This window comes from Physcomitrium patens, chromosome 18 (assembly GCF_059467195.1).
Source record: "Physcomitrium patens ecotype Gransden chromosome 18, ASM5946719v1, whole genome shotgun sequence".
In the NCBI taxonomy this organism is placed as follows: domain Eukaryota; kingdom Viridiplantae; phylum Streptophyta; class Bryopsida; order Funariales; family Funariaceae; genus Physcomitrium; species Physcomitrium patens.
This window is the reverse complement of record NC_143427.1, coordinates 4,304,963-4,322,581: the sequence shown is the minus strand read 5'-3', so window position 1 is coordinate 4,322,581 and position 17,619 is coordinate 4,304,963. Positions and strand designations below refer to the sequence as shown.

At 38.2% G+C, this 17,619-nt stretch overlaps 2 protein-coding genes across 3 annotated transcripts; one reads left to right on the top strand and one right to left on the bottom strand.

Annotated features, from left to right (window-relative positions):
• The first annotated feature begins 11,325 nt into the window (after positions 1–11,325).
• LOC112295234 (F-box only protein 6) lies at positions 11,326–13,894 on the top strand. The gene is made up of 2 exons (XM_024546520.3): positions 11,326–12,217; positions 12,336–13,894. The coding sequence occupies exons 1-2, from the start codon at positions 12,211–12,213 to the stop codon at positions 13,547–13,549; spliced, it is 1,221 nt and encodes a 406-aa protein (XP_024402288.1). The 5' UTR covers positions 11,326–12,210; the 3' UTR covers positions 13,550–13,894.
• Positions 13,895–15,072: 1,178 nt separating this feature from the next.
• On the bottom strand, positions 15,073–17,504 carry LOC112295235 (RHOMBOID-like protein 13). 2 transcript variants are annotated; one of them, XM_024546522.3, is made up of 3 exons: positions 17,136–17,504; positions 15,746–16,851; positions 15,073–15,529 (listed from the first exon to the last, which is right to left on the bottom strand). In XM_024546522.3, exon 2 carries the CDS (start codon positions 16,569–16,571, stop codon positions 15,753–15,755), a length of 819 nt encoding a protein of 272 aa, XP_024402290.1. In that variant the 5' UTR covers positions 16,572–16,851; positions 17,136–17,504; the 3' UTR covers positions 15,073–15,529; positions 15,746–15,752. The 2 variants fall into 2 exon arrangements, with proteins under 2 accessions (XP_024402290.1, XP_024402289.1); XM_024546521.3 differs by having other exon boundaries at positions 15,746–16,753; positions 17,136–17,503.
• Positions 17,505–17,619: the final 115 nt, after the last annotated feature.

Below are 17,619 nucleotides of genomic sequence, written 5' to 3'. Positions count from 1 at the left end.
GCAACAGAAAAAAAATAAATAAAAAAAATACACAAAACAACACACTAAATTATGTACAAATTAGAAAAAGCAAGCGCTGCCGTGGTCAACACCGTATCCGCCATCGTACGCCCTGGTAACTAACAGACTGCAAGACAATTTCGAGCTTGTCCGAGTGGGGTGGCGAATGGCCTAGAGCTCCGGCATCTGAGGGATTGGTTCTGATACTACGAGTCGGTTGCTCCCTAGCCTGCAAGTTAAAAAGCGCATCCGGCGCAAAGGCCACTGGGGACTGCACCGGCGACAGACAGGATATCTGTAAACCATAGTTTCGAGGCTGGCGGAAGCAGAGGAGGAGGAGGCGATGCCACGGCTGCGAACCCCCCCCCCCCCTTTGCAAAAAAGCCACTTTGGAGTGTTGTGATCGCTGAACTCCGCGCTCGCACACAACTGACAAGGAAATTGCATCGTCCAACCTCAGAAGGCATCCTGGAAAGCAGATCTTTACGGATCCTGCACAACGAGGAGCAGGGAAAAATTGTGTGCGTCTTGTAAGAAGAGAACACTGGACCAGCTTGTCCCCGTGTCTTTGACCCCCACATACTCCGGCGTCCTCACAAAGTTTTTATTTTTATTGTTTACCGTTTTTTTATTTTCTGCTCCGGTTCTCTCTGCGTTAACGATTCCACTTTGTCTTGCTTCCGTTGCTCTCCAGCTTGTGTCGAAAGCGTGAAGTTGCAGACCTACTATAACAGTGCGTTGCCCATTTTTTGTTGCCGCCTCGACAGCATGGTTTCCACAGTGCTCTCGGCAAAATTAGATGCACAGCATATTCTGTGCTAATATCCAAACCTCCATGTGCATTGGATAACCTTCATACAATTTGGAAACACCAAGTTTGGTTATTTTTAATGTTTTCTCCCCCCCCCCTTTTTAATATGCCTGTGTGCAGTTATTGCTGCATGTGGAGTGTGTTGCGATTTTTGTAAAATCTGGTGTCAACTATTCACCGGAGTAGCTTTTAGATTTGATAGTTTGGTCTTCTTCAGACCCATCTCGTACCACCCAACTCATAACGTACCACTTAATTCCATGTATAACTCCATGCTTTTTCTTCTTTTTTCTTTTTTTTCTTTTTTTTTTATCCTTCTGAACTACTTGGATGGTTATTTGTTTCCCTTGCATGGGTGCTAAGTAATTGTTTACTTTTACCAAGTCTATTATGGCTATAAAATCTATTTAGGATGTTTTAGAATGTGTAAACTGAAGTTGAAGGAATGAATATATATATATATATATATATATATACATATACATGTGCACTACATTGCTTGTAGAACTCATATTTCAAATTTGTTTAGAAGAGATATACCATCTTTTGAAAACTCTACAACAGTGCACAAATGTACATACACATATAACATGTTCTATTTTCTACACATATAATAATAAATTTTAGTCTTTTATATAAATATTAATTTTTTTCTGTAAATTTGTATATATATATTTTGATTTTTTTTAATATTTTAAATAAAAAAGTTTAATAAACTTTTTCCAAACTCACATACAACAAACTGTAGATATTGCCACAATTTTAAATACAATTGTTAAACCAAAACAGTGCTGTGTATAAAAGATAACAATATAACCAATCAAAGCTAACTACCTTTGTTTACTAAGAATACTTTGTTGAAAATTAATTCTTGCAATAATCTATTTATATTACAAAAAAATGAAATTAAATTTAAACCCTTTGGCATTGGTTATCAACTTATTAAATTTACAAATATAGCTCATGAGCAGCCTAGAATACCTAAAGGCATCACAAACATGGTATTGACCCAAAATTCATATATATATATATATATATATATATGTATATACTTAGTGGCACAAGTTAGTTACATATAGTTAGTGGCACAAGGTCTCATTTGTTTAAAAATAAATTTAACAAAATCAAGTTACTGTACTAACTAAAAATATCTATACATTACAATATCTGTAGAATTAAGAAATAAATTTATTTTTTATTTTGATATTTTATATAGTTATTATATATATATATATATATATAGATGTGTGTGTGTGTGTGTGTGTACTTATTGTAAAATTCAACCTTTTTTAAAAATAAATTACAAAATACTTATATAAAAATATTCTAATGATTATATATATACATATATATATATATATATATAATTTTTTATTTATTTATATTTCAATCCTTACTTATGAATTCTTGTTACAATAGTGATTATAATACATGATTTTAATCTAATGTATTAAAATAAGAAAATAGATTAGGAAAAAATTAAATTCAATATACATTGACTAGTTTCTTTCTAATAGATTAGACTTCAACTATAGCTTCAATCAAAAAATATTTTTTCTAAATTAAGAAATTAAATGGGATTTGTTAGTTTTTTTTTTAAGAATGGATGTTTTTGTAGAACCATCTTCTTCTTTTTTAAAAATAAAGCAATAAAATAGTAACATTAAAATTGTTTTATACATGATATGCTTATCTTGATTGTAACATTTTTAGAATATTCTTTGCATGAGCACATTCCTCCATTCTAATGTCACTTGAAATATATAATATGTGTCACATAAGTCAAATTGGAATCCAAAAATGTAAAAAAATAATAATTTCCTTTTTTTAACACAAACATTGAGAGGCTAATATAAGAGGCAAGAAGAAAATCATATTTCTACTTTCAAAAAATAACATTTCTAATGTTTCAAATACTACTACCAAGCTGTGATGTCACTCAAGACTAAGAAAATTACACATATCATCTATATCCTTCTTTTTGAATCAACTCTCAACATTGTAGCCATCCTTGATGCTTGGCAAAGTCCTTTTTTCCTTGGTCTCTAGCCTTGAACCAAGTTCAAATTTGCTTAACATTCAATAAATGACATTTTTCAAATATTTGTCTATATATATATAGAGGAATGTTTAATAGACCCATGTTTTAACTAAATCGACCTACAAATGATGAAGAATATGGTAATCATGAAAAATGTGGTTGGTTTTCACTAGTTTTGGATCCAGTAGCAGAGAAACGAATCTGGAGGTCATTTGTTTTTTTTGGAGATGGATGGGTCAATTTAGTAAATGCCTAGGTCTTTATAACATTCCTATATATATATATATATAACCTCATCAGTGTGAAGATGCTGCTGGGCTTGATGCTTTGGAAGAGATGCAGCGCTGGTGTAATGTCTTCAAAGACATGGTCGATGTCCAATGCATGTGTGGATCAGCGTCCACAGAGACAAGATTTTAAGCGCCTGAGACACTGCCATGTCTGGACACTGCTCAGAAGTAGGCCAGGGTCGCCGAGGTCTGTCGAATTCAGTTGAATATTCGAAGCATCAACCTAAAGCTGCTAATCCTGTGTCCTCCACAGTGGCACAAACCGTGGACACTCTGTAACAACTGTCTGTATGTTATTAAGTGCTCTTGTCATCATAAAAACAGATAAAATAAATAAAAGCACCGATTCAAATAAACTATCATACTTCCAAATTTGGGTAATGAGTGTGGTTCGTGTTGTTCATTGGATTAATGGTCGGTTGTTGACTTTGTAGCGCTGAGAATAGGTGGTTAGCCCTTCAGACAACCTACATTCGACATGAAACGTAGACCCAACTGTAGGTGACATAATTGTGCAGTTGTGGCAATTAGCTAGATTCCCTCTCGTGTTTTCATGTTTTAGTTGTGCCAGCACTGCGTGCGCCTTGAATGCTATGATCAGTGCACATCATGAAATTTCTCAGCAGAGATATGGATTTCTGGTCCAAAATCTAGCTGCTCGTCATCGAAGTGAATCAAATTTTCTCTACTTAATGTAGTAATTCAGATTTATTTTGTTTTCTCAGAAAAAGAGTAATCGTCAGAGCATCTCTGCATTTCTTAACGCTGTCAAGCATGATAGAAATGGAGAATCGGACTGAGAGACATCACAGAAGAAGGCTTGATGCATTTCCCACATGGACATGCAATTGCAACCGAGCAGGTTTGGGGGGAGGGGGTATACACAAACGAGTCTCAGCGGCGCATAAAGCTCCTCAGAGCGCCTTGGCGGTCATAGATTCGGTAGTTGCGAAGCACAACACAGAAAAATAATAAATAAATAAATAAATAAATATAAAAATAAAAAACTCTTCACGCTGAGCTGTATTCACGTTTGTATTGAAATTATGCTGATACGCCATTATTGACTCGAACCACGTGTTTGAGGCCTGGAACTTGGAGCTGTGCTCCGCACGCCTTTGGAACAAAATCGAATTCGGCATCATGTGCTTAGAGTTGATGATGGACAAAACTGAAAGTTAAAAACATATTCTGCGATTGTCATAGAAATATGCAATGAAAAGTTCGATTAAGGCAATGCTTTTCCCAATCTTTTTGAGGCTTGATGATGTCTTATAAAAGTTGCATGCAGTCTAAGAAAGGAACACTTATCAACGGCGTACCCGCAATGTTCCGGGAGGCTGAGGTTGGAGCTTGATCGCTTGATGGTCTTGGTAGTTATGTGATAAATCGAAGACTTTGGGCAGCGAGCTCCTCGCTTACTCCCAGTCCACCCACGAATGATGCAGCTCAACTATTCAGAGGTATTGCCTGGGTGATGAGTGCAGGTAATCCAGTGCTGGCAAGATCATCTCGTACCCACAATAGGAATCAACTTTCAGACTGTAAGAACGATTTAGGTGGATCAGCCTCTGATGGGTCGGTCAAAGACCAATGCGTATTTACTGGCTGATAACCGACTGCAGATCGAAGCAATTAATACTCCCAGTGCCCGCAAAGGGAGTGGACTGACCAGTCCAGACCAGTTGTAAGGAATCAATCTGCAATGTGATTGAGCAGCAGTGGCTGCAAACCTGCCAGCTGCCCAACAAACCGCCATGCTGATTCAGTCCCTGTGTCAGATGTGTCGCCGTTGTTCGTCTAGTAACCGCGGTTCGCATTGACTCGGACCGCTGAAAGCATCTACCCTGTCCATAGTGTCCTCCCTTTACCGACGAGATTCATGTCTAGGGGCGGTCGACTGAAAAGTAGCCACCAGTGACACACTCGAAGTGTGACACGCTCGGTTGTGCCGAGCAAAAGCGTCAGAACATCGGTATCTAACAAAGTCCTGTATCCCACAGTGCTAAAGCTGCCAAGTTCTTGTTTACTACCACACACTCAAAAGACCAGATGAAGCGACTGGACGATCATGAGAAACAACTGAGTTCATGTCCACATCGGTGACTTACTAGCGAATTGGTATTCAGCTGTGCTTCAAGACCCAAACGAAACCCGTTTCAACTCTTCACAGAACTTGGAACTTTGTCAAGTTGGTTCCGACGGAGCACTGTGCCCTTTGCTAATGTCCCCACTGGAACTCCACAAACGCCTTGCACATTGATCACAAAAAGCCAGCAAATTGGCATCTGTGGGGTTCAGTCCAGCCTCAGCGAAGTTCTGGAGCTGACTCGCACCACTTCCACGTGACGATTGATAACAGGGTCAATTGTTCTCATCTTGTCCATGCGCTTGCAACGAATTGCTTGTTTGCTACAACATCGAGTCACCAGTGCTGCTGCTCACGAGCTCCAAGCCATCCGACCGTTTGCAGAGGCGAGGTACCTGGGATTTGCAACAACATAGTGGCCGAACGCCCAGCAAGCATAAAAAATCTGGCTTCATTCTGCATAGATTTGAAACATGGGTCCAACAACATACAAACTCATTTGCATATAAAAAAGAATTTAAAAAAAATTATTTACTCGGATTAGTTTTAAAATATAAGAATAGTTTATGATGCTTCATAAAACGGACTAACATTCAATATTACTTCATATGACGTTTTGACCTGAATTCTGTTTTAAATCAACAATTGCATTATATTTATATATATATATGGAATTGTTAAATTGACCCAAGTATTTACTAAATTGACCCACCCATCTTGACCATCATCATAAAATTCTCCACCACTAGATCTACATTGGACAAAAACCAATGAAAACATGGTTAGATCCTCAACCAATGATGATGGATGAGTTGATTTAGAAAATACATGGGTCAATTTAACAATTCTCTAAAATATCTATATCTATATCTATAAATAAATAAATATATATATATATATATAATTGCATCCTCAACAACAAATAAACATCACTTGTAATAAAGTAGAATGAACAATAAAATCAATAAATAAAATTTGAAAAAATTACTATAACATCTATTTATATACCAAAAAGCAAATCAAAAAAAGTAAAATATGAATTTAGGGCTCAAATGCACCATAATATATTTTACAACAACAATACATAAATTAATAAGTTCCTTCATGTGTTTCCTAGACTTTTCCATTATCAACATAAATATCAAACATACATATATACATACATACATAACTCATTTTGATTTCTCCATATTTGGATTGGCAACCAAATGAATTGAAGGGGGACTTAATCACGTCCAAATCAAATCCATTCAGATCCCCAAATGGCAACACAAAAACTTCTCCACCAATAAACGAGAGGAGAAGATGGAGGCGATCCGATCCAACGGCGAAGAAGTCTCCACGTTTAGTATTTTTGGATTGTCCCCTCAGCAAGGCAACCTGGTTCCATCGGCACCGTCCAAACGGTAGCGCCAATCGAAAGGTTGCCTCGCATTCCACGCGGCGGGTTTAGGTGTTGCCGCGGTAGAATGCCACTGGTGGTGGTCTAGTAAAAGGAGACATTCTGCCGCGCTGCCTGCGGTATCACCATCACCATCACCATCATGCCCATCACCACCATCGTCATCCACGGATTCCGCGCCACCAAAGCGGCTATTTGGATGAAGTTCTATGGTTTCGTTTACGTTTTGGATGTAAAGGAGATGGAATTGTCTTCGCCTTGGCTCCCTCTCTTTCTGTAGCAATTTTCTTTCTATTGTTCACTTTTCTCTCGGCTGTTTACTTTTTCGTGTTTTGTCTATTTCCGCATTCCTTTTTCTTTATTCTTTCTCCCCCCTCCACGAGTGACCGAGTCCACGAATGGTCCCACTGCCCTGCTCAAATAAGAGCCTACATGAAACCCTGTTTGCGATGCCTACTTAAAAAACAATTAAACAAACTAAATGTGAATACCCAATTTTAGAAGTTAATTATCTGTGGCAATTCTGAAAAAAGGGGTTTTTGATGTGATAAAAAATCAAAAATAAAAACATATTTAAGACTTTTTATTTATTGGCTTATTTTTTGTAATAACTTGGTTACAAATGTTTGCCAAGCTTTTGTGTGTCTTGAGATTAGTTTTGATGGGCAAGCATATTGGAGTTCCACGTGTCAAATTATAATTGGTCTAAATTTTTGGTGATTTATTTTGGCAATAAAAAAAATCCACAAATCTTGTGACAAGATATTCATAAGTATGTGGCAAAATGATACATTTTGCATGTAATGTTATAGATTTTTTTATTTATCAAAAAAAAATTATTGCTTTCTATTGTATTTTTATTTGAAGAGAGAAGTTTTTTTGGTCAAAGCAACAAATGGGATTCAATTTGTATTGATTGAAACACACCCTAGTGGCCTCCAAATTCGGAAACTCTTGACATTGTGATTGTTTGTTCCACAAGTCTTACTTGCTATTTATAAAATTCCTTATTTCTTACAAAGACATGCACTTCTTTAATTTTTTATTTAATTTTTTATTATAAAGAATGTGCAAAGTGTACACTCCATCTCATGTTCACGTGATTTTTTTTCATTAAGTATGTTTGTCTATGTGAAAGGAAAAAAAACATGTGTACACAATCAACATCTATTGCTTGAAATTTATCTCATAGCATGCAAAATATAACTTGATAATCATAATTTCCAATTATATATATATATATATGTAGATATATATATATTATTTTTTTGAATTTCAAATTATACATGCTACTTCTCAAAGTCTCAATTCATAAATAATAACTTGATTATAAAAACAAACCAATCTTTTGACAAGCAATGAGGGTTTCAAATGTCATATTCACTCTTATTTTCTATATTTTCTGCAAATGTTTAGGTAATTCACAAAATATCACACAAAATCTTCTGTTGAAAGATTAAAGAAATGTAGTCAGAAACCATTAAAGCCATTGATGGTTACATACAGTCAAAAAGATTACTATTAGTAGTAAACGTAAAATTTATTTTCCATGTCAAAGAAAAACAGTAGTCCATAAATTTTAATACTATAAATAAATGAATGAAAATCCATTTCTCAGAATGTGAAGATAGTGAATTTCCAAAAATAGCATTTCAGAAGAAATCATCAATATTTTAGAATTTTAAATTAAAAAATTGAATAATTGTTGATTATTTTTATGAAGAAAATCATTTACACATGCACTTTGACTCATGCTTTTTGTCATACAACACTACAACTTAATTGTGACAATCTTCATTCCACAAATATCTTTTACGATATCTTTCACGAGTTGGGATTGACTATATAATTGAGGATATTATAATTTTCTTTTACAATCCATTATGATCAAGTAAAAATCATCTGATTTACCAAAAAAATCTATCTAAAAATTATATGGCTAACAATCAAGTAAAGAAATACACTCATTAGAAATTATTTCATTTATCCTGGTTATTGTTATTTTATTTGTATTAATATTAAACATAGATATTTGTTCCTTAAATAGATGGATCAATCTAAATAACACTAAAAGAAATCAACTTAGATATCTTAGTTAGTGTTGACATTAATCTACATCTCAAAGATGCATAATAATCGGCATATAAGTAAAGAGCAAAGAAGACCCTTATTTTATCCACATCATATTTTTGCCACAAATAATCAAAAAAAAAAAAAAAACAAAACAACAACAACAACAACAACAAAACATAGAGGTAGAAAAAAATGAATGTGCAATTACTATTGTTTTTTTTCTCCACACGTTTGGCTTTAGGTGAAATATGTATTTACTTCCATCCACCCCCATGCCAAAATATAAAGCTCAAACTTTAGTTTATTATTATTTGCAACAAATAGCAAGTAAGCATTGATTTTGGCATGTTTGTGGTACCTATATGGCTAATATTTATTTGCCGAAGGTTGACTACTACGTCCAACAAGGAATTAGAATAAATTTACTTGTATAAAAACTTTAGGTAGAATTTATGCAGGCAATAAAATACTCAAAAAAAAAATCTAATTCTTTGATGGTGTGTAAAATAATAATAACAACAATAATAATAATATATTCTAATATGTATTATTATATAATTGTTTTTACAAAATGAAAAGATTTTTTTTGTATGATTTTTTGCATTTTTTATTTATTGTTTACTTAGACGTTGGAAAAAAAAAAAAAAAAAAAAAAAGTGCTCATCATCAATACAAGAAATTTCACTAATTCATTTTTGTTAATTTTACTTATTTATTACTAAAACATAAATTATTCTATAAATGTATAATATAGTATATTTTTTTATGTCCTTACAACTTCTACATCCCACTTTGAATCTTTTTCTCAACAAGTCTCATAATAATCTTTAAATAAAGTAGAAATATTTTATTTTAAAAATTTCTAAAATCTTTATTCTTTGCATCTTTCCTTAAGTAATAAATAAAAAGGACATAAATTTTTTATCTTAAAATGATACACATATAATTTCATAGATAATAAAAGACACAATATGATTTGACAAACAGATTAAAACTTATGCAAGAAAAAATAATAATTTATTCTAAACTCTTGTTTTTACGTTAGTACATAAAATCTAAGTTCTATTAAAAAACTTATAATGCTTAAATAATATTAATAATCATAATAATAAGAATAAGAATAATTAATATCAAACTTGTATTTATTTATTTCTTTGTTTCATTTTTACTTCTATTGCTAAAAGTTACTATGGTAGCAATGGATGTGATGCATTTGAAATATTCACATGATTGTTAGCATTTATTACCTTTTTTATTTTTTTAAGTCTAAGAGTTTAAAAATGGAGCCTTAATTAAAGTAATAAATTATGCTATGACAATAACAAGATTTTTTAAAAAGACTATATACACATGAATATAAATAAACATCAACGTAAACAAACAAATTAAATTAAATAAAAATAAAATTTAAATACAAAAGTCATCTAATATTATTGAAGAAACAACAAATTTACACACTATAGAAGCTTGATTTATTTATTTGTTAAATGATTTCTATTTATATTTTAACATCCAATATCTAATCATTAGATTCTAATAATCTAAGTTTGACTTTTTAACTTGAAAAATAAAATATATACAACTTTAATAAGACATCTAGTGCCATTATATTAAAAAGAATATTGATAAATATTTTTCAATATGTTAATACATTTTAGATAATTATGTATAATTTTTTTCAAAGGATATGATTCTAATTTTTCATTCTTTTTTTAATTCCTTGAGAATAGAATATGACCTAGTTGGTAGTATGACCACATGTAGTTATACAATGCTTAAGTTTGAGAACTATGTAGACCAATGATATTACTGAGTTTTGAATCTTTTTTTAAAGTTTACCACTAAAAATCAAATCAAACTTTTACATTATTTGTTTAATAATTTATTTGATGTGCCAACTTTTTAGGATTTCAATCTAACAAGAAAAATTTAACATCCCTAGGGACATTCATCCAAAGGACATTCATCCAAAGGACATCAGCACTGGTTCAAGGCGAGGGGTTGTCCTGTCTCACCCAATTCTCGAACAACTTTAACGGGGGATCCGGCAATAGAAGGAGGCGGATTCAATGATATGAAAGGCGGGGGGGGGGGTGTATTAATGTTATTCGAAAGTCATTGGCTTTCAAATCAAATAAAGCGTATGGAACCATGCGAGAAAAAGTAACTGTGGGGTGGGAAAAGGCAAAAGAAAAGGTGGATGGCTCCGCCTGGGACTGACACTGGTTCACCCTGGAGTGCAAGGAGCCAAAAACAGGAACCCAGCCCAGGGAAGCGCAAAAATAGAAAACAATCATATTAAAAAACACACTCTCACACTCTCTCACAAACAAAGGCAAAAAGTGGGTGGGGGCGTCCCGCGTCGCGGACGGCGCAGCGTTCCTCGTGAATCTGGAGGCGAGGATCGAAGTCGTAGCTTCCAGTCTAGACTCTAGACGATGCGGCAGTCGTAGCGTTGTAGAGTAGTAGGGTGGTCAATGGCACAAGCACTGGATGGATGGAAGCAAGCAAGCAAGCAAGGCAGAGGAGGAGGAGGAGGATGACGACGACGATGCATTACACCGTCGCCATTTTGCTTTATAAAGCATGCGTCTCGACAACCCGCATTCCTCACTCAATCGCCGCATTATTTCTCACCGTCTCCACAGTTTCTCCTCCTCCAAGTCCCCCCACTGTCACCTCCGCTTCTCTCTGGTCCTGCCCACCAACACTATCTCTTGCTCCCCCGCCCCGACTTTCGCTTGCAGTCCTTTGTTTCCAGCTCTTGAGCCCCAGCTGTGAATTGCATTAAGTGTGTTGGTTTCAGGACTGGAGCTGCTGCGTGCTTTGTCTGGGTCCAGGTGTCTCGTGTAGCACGTCGATCGTGTAGTGGGGGAGTTGTGGGATTCAATACCTTGGTCGCGGTTGATGTTGGAATCGTTCTTAAGGGGACTGTGTTCAACGTTGGAGTTGTGAGTGGGGGAAGAATTGTGTGTTACGTGTGGGTGTAGTTTGTTTCGTTGCGTAGATTGACTGCGTTGTTGACGGTTGCTGAATTCAAGGCAGGATAAGGTGTGTACATTGTGCTCACCCAGGTCGTGAAGAAGAAGAAGAAGAAGAAGAAGAAGCAGAAGTAGTGGCAGAGGGAGAAGAAGAAGAAGGTTTGCTTCAGATTTGTTATGGGAGACAGATTGCAGGTGTGACGTGTCGCGAGGAGGTTTGAATTCCGAGACTGCGTAATTTTGCTGCTGAGGTTGCATCTCTGAGTGCAAGTGCAATCGTGAATGGCTTACTGCTTGTGAGCAATCTTTCATTTTGTGTTTGGGAGGACGTGAGTGACACGGCCTGGGAATGCTGCTGGGCGGATTGTTCTCCCCCTCGCTTTCAATTCGATGGTCCAAGTAGTCCTGGCAGGGAATTGATTGAACTCGTCCACTGCTCTGGTACTCGGCTCTATTCACTGAACGCTCGCGAGAGGTGTGGTGATTTTAGATACGGACTTTGATACCTACAGCGAACGTCACGATGCCTGGTAAGTTCGAATTTTGCGTGAATCCAACCGCTTTCGTGTCAATCCACTGATGATGCTTATGATGGTAGGTATTATGTAGAATGTAGTTGCTCATCCGGACCGTGGTTTGTGGTTGCAGGATTACTGGACGTCAACCTTTCAAGTCTTTCTCTGACCAGTGATACACATCAGAAGCAAGTATGGATGGATCCGGAGCTCTGGGGCGCTCTACCAGAGCCCCTCGTGGAGATCATTCTTTCGCACATACCCTTGCCTTATCTCCTTCCAATGCGAGCAGTCTGCAAGAAGTGGTACTTCCTGCTGCACACGAGCTCCTTCCTGTCGTTGCAAAGACAGCGTACCGTGCAGTGCACCTCATACGTTCTTACGGTAAATGAGCCTGCATTCTCGGCCTTCTCCTTTTTCCAGCAAGGCCCAGAGCTGTATTACCTCCGCAATAGCTCCCTTTACTGCCCCATCTCCAAGAATTGGTTCAACATGTCGCTAGATTGCATCCCGTTTCGTGATTTCTACATCACATCCGTCGGTGGGGGATTGCTGTGCTTCATAGCCTACAAAAACAATACATCCTCCACCAATCGGGAGGTAGTGGTGGGAGTTTGCAATCCCGCTACTCGCTCTTGGAGGCTGCTTCCCTGCTGGGAAGAAACTAAGGCGTATACTTTGCCGCAATTTGTAGCTATGGTTGTGGACAATTTCAACAGAAGCTACAAAGTTGTTCTCGTTGATCACGATAGAAGAGTTACGCGCTTGTACAACTCGCAGTCTATGGCGTGGACGGAATTCGATGATGTGCCAGCCCGCCATAATTTCCCATACTACGACAGATGCCCCAGCCAGGCGGTGGTGAAAGGCAGCAAGCTGGTGTGCACCACGCAGTGCAAGACGGGGATCTCCACTTTCGACATGAACACCGGCCTGTGGGAATCGTATCACGTCTTCCTGCCCGGTATGCACAGTAGCGTGCACCTTGTGCAGCACCATGGCCGCATTCTCATGATCAGCAGAGTGATGAAGGCCAAGTACGAGGGATCTGACCGAGTTCAGATATCCGAACTCGACCCCAAGGGACTGCGAGTCACGATATCTCTGGACGACGTCCCGCTCGGTCCTTCTAAGCAATTCCTCGACCACTTCAAGGTCTGCACATACAGCAGCTATGATGAATCCGAGGGTTTGTGTTTCATCTCTACCACGACGGGCGAGCGGTGGTTGTATGACATAGAAGAACAGTTCTGGCACATTTTGCCGAGCAGCCCGGGAAGCAAGACGAAAAGCATGGCGGCTTACGGAGGCTTTTCGGTCCATTTAAGAGTAGATATCCAGCCTTAGCTAGTGATGATTCGGGGGCGTTTGGTAAAGCAGACAGATCGTAGCATAATCTACTTGTACAAAATTCACAATAGGTGTGGCCCGGGGTGCAAGAATTTTAGGGTTTGCATCTTCCGAGATCGAACTGGCCGCATACACGCTAGGTTCCAATGGTGTCGTCGATGTTTCGATCGATTGATGTGATTTGCTTCATTAGTAGAAAAGGTGGCTAGCAATCCTTCCAGCCACCTTCTCTTCTGGTGGTGCCGCTTCTTTGACTAGAGTAGGCTACCTGTACAAATTGTGAAGTCTTTCTTTATCACAAGATTTCTTCTCTCTATATATATGAACACAAATTCAATCAAACTATCTACGACTTGGTTCTTATCCGACATTGTCCATTCAGTACACCCCTTCGCTGCAATCATTGATTTTCGCTCACTGACCACATGGACAGGTGGTAAACTTCAATTGCTGATACGATCAACGTTAGATCTCTGTACAACGTAATACAACAGTGCGCTTGATGACCCCACACATGAATGGAGAACGGCAACAGTGATCCACCAGCAGTGTGGTCACACCCCACGCACCCTGATTTCTCGTCGCTGACGCCGAAATACTCGTTCTCTTAACAGTTTTGCCATTTCGATACGAAAGGTTGCAGAGATATTAGCCGATGTGCATACTATTCCTATACATAAGAGGTTAGCACATGAGGATTGAGCTTGTGGCAACTGTAGGTGGGGTCTCAAAAGATGTGCAGTCGCGGCATTCTGATTCCTAAGCGACATTTGTATCCTCAAGAACTTGTCAATTGTGAAACTGGATACTTAATGTCAGTTTCACGGAGTCCTAGACCCTTGATGTTGCTGGATGTTCCCCATTTGGGGACATACAACAGACAAGAGCTTGTTTGTGTTCGCCGATCAAGAGGTCCACCATCGACTCCCGACGATCATATCAATAATTAACCAAAAAGCCATGAAGAGTGGTTAGAAGTGTGTCACCTTTAAAGGCACATTTTGATGAGCGGGTATAGTTACATGAAGGATGCTAACATTGAGATCTCTGGTTACCCGCTTTTGAGAAACTCCAACTCCGAGGGATGTGCAAGTAAAATAAGGAAAAGGCGAGTTTAAGGTACATGTACCCAAGGAATGAATGGATGAGGAGTTTCGGGTGGTTTAGTGGAGGGACAGGGGCATAACGTGAGGTGAGGTGAAGGCATCAAACTGGTAGTCTAAGTAGATGATGCCCTCGGTAATTAATACAAACTTTTCTAGTGCATTTCACATTCAGGCAATCCAGTTTTGATTCATGACATAGCGGTTAAAATTTTAGAATTGAGAACTATTTGTTTCGAATTAAAACGAGAAAAAAACATGAACGGAAAGATATCCAACTCAAAACCTGAATCTGTAATGAACAGTTCTTCAGAGATACACGGATTTTGAGATGGTTTCTGCTCAAATCACGGCTCCAGAGTGCCAAACTAAAAGTAAAGATCAGTACATGCAAAGGACAAAACAGAAAAAAGAAAATTTAAGTAAAACGACCGTTTGTTTCTCTTTTAGATTGAAGTAAAGCATCTTACAACTGCACCAAAGCTTCGAGTAAACCTACTGAAGAGATGGGCGAGACTGCATAGTTGGTAGAGTACCAGTTGGTGCCGAAACAGGTACATGAGCATGGTCTAAGATCCTGACTAACAGTCTGCTAACAATCAAAATAACAGTATCTTCCATTAATGTTTGCTCAACTCCCTGGCTAAAGATGTGTGGATAACAGAGGTTTGTCCAAGTTGCATCCTCAGAGCAGTCTTCAAGGCCAAGCTTGATAACATCCATGGCCTACCACTTTGCATCTGCTTACGCGAGTTCTGCTCTTGGTGCTCGTGTGTTGGTTTGTATGCGTGCATGAGACGAAATCTCAATACTACAGCGCTTTTGAAAGAACGTAGAAGCAAGCTTCATGATGTCCCAAAACGTGATCACCAAGCTAACATGAAAGTAAAATTTGGTTCAGAACACAGTTAACACTTAAAACACAGTAATGCAAAGACTTTAAGACCTCAAGACAGAGCAACTCCGGAGCAGAAAAAGGCCAGAATCTCCCCAAATGTTCACTAGTACATATGGGGTACTACATACCAGTAAAGGCTAGATAATCTGATCAACTTTTGAGGTCAAACAGGAGATTTATTATGATACTAACCTGAGCGCTACACCAAGTTGCTTCCTTGCAAAGTTCGAGAAGCTCCTGACCAGCTTGTAGATGTACTGGAAGGGGCAGCGCCAACGCTTGGCATATCTAGATCTGCCACAGAGTCAACTTCCAAGTATGGCAACTGAAATGACGTAGTCCGGCTTAGACTCCACACGAATCCGAGTGCAATCCAAAAGGTGAGAGTAGCTGCCCAGTAGATTGTCATCCCTTGTACTACGCCCCAACCAATAAGATAACCAACTAGTATTCCTGCCAAGTGCCCCAGGAAACTGGCCTGCGGTACAATGATGGATGTAAAGATGAGCGACTCAAATGGTGCGAGGCTGATTGGGAGCGATAGAAGCCCAAACAAGTTCAGCTTCAGAGATGGCTGCCTCACAGCAAGGATGGTCATCCACCCAAACACAACACATGAGTATCCGACTGCAGTTACCCGCCTGTAATACTCTAACTTCGCTCGAGTAATGAGCACATGGTACATGCCTAGTACCATCAATCCCGAAAGAAGAACCAGAATTGTTGTGTACTGAATGTAGTAAGCGGTTCCTAGGTTATAGTCATTGAAACTCTCGACAACTCCTAGGCTCCAGAGAGCACTCATATTAAAAACCAAGTGAAGGAAGCTAATGTGAGAGAAAGCAGACGTGATGAACCGCCAATATTGCCCCTGAGAAATTACAGATTCGTAACTAAGACCGACGTCACTATAACCCACGTTTCGTTGTTGAATATATAACCAAGTTGCAGAGCATATAGCGATAACGCAAGTGCTTGCTGGCCTGTCGAGGATATCATAAATCAAAGGTCGCCCCATAGTGCCAAACCCTTGTTTCTTCCTTTCGCCAGCAATTTCTGGTTTTCTACATTCTACGCTGATTTGGAAATACCTTCAGATCCCAATAAAAAAATCTCCATGATATCATATTGCATTAGCAACATCTTGGGCCCTTCCCAGTTTCCAACGGCGGGACGGCGCCACAGCTTCTTGCTCGCGGCCTATTTCATACCGCCATCCGCAACCAACAAGACATTTCAATAGCGAATCCAGGCGTTTACCCATCACTCATAACTCACATGCATTCCGATCACCTAATCTACAAAACGGAAAACAATGCATTCAATTCAAGAGCTTAAAAGATTCCTTCAAAATAAACTGTTCATTGTACAAATGTACATAGAGAGCGAAACGCAAACCGCAATATTAGACACGATCATTTTCAAAACCTAATTCAGAGAGGAAAACTTCTGCAAGATGAATACTGAAAACATTAATCACTGGCAAAGGATGAAGTGCTCGAGTTCCAAAAACCCACAGAGAAATAATATGTTCCTGATTATACAAACCAAAAACTACAGGCGATAACAAAAGAGAACTTACCTAGACCAATTCGCCTCCACAATGCATTCACTGATCCCCGACCAAGCCCCGTTGGCAAAGAAAACTCTGCTCCGTCGAAAATCTACCCACGCGGAAACTCTCCAGCGACAGCAACTATCGATTATCTCCCATTAACCCTCCCATTTCATACCCCAAATCACATGCTACAAGGCTTCATAGCCCATCAACACCACCTCACATTCCTTCATCACCCGACGCTCAGCTACGAAAGTTGTTCCTAAATCGACAAAACTTAACTATTCATAAAACCCTAAAATCGACCTTGAAGCTGCACAACTGTAATGAAAACCTTGATCGTCAGTTGCATGGGTACAGTGAAAATCAACTTGTCAGGGATCCTCACGAGAAAAACATGAAAATCTAATCTCGATCTAGTACCTATTGGCCCCAAACTCTAAATTCAACAACAATTACTCCTCGCCACGTTTGTTGAATCTCGGAACTGGAACTCGCAAGCTCAAGC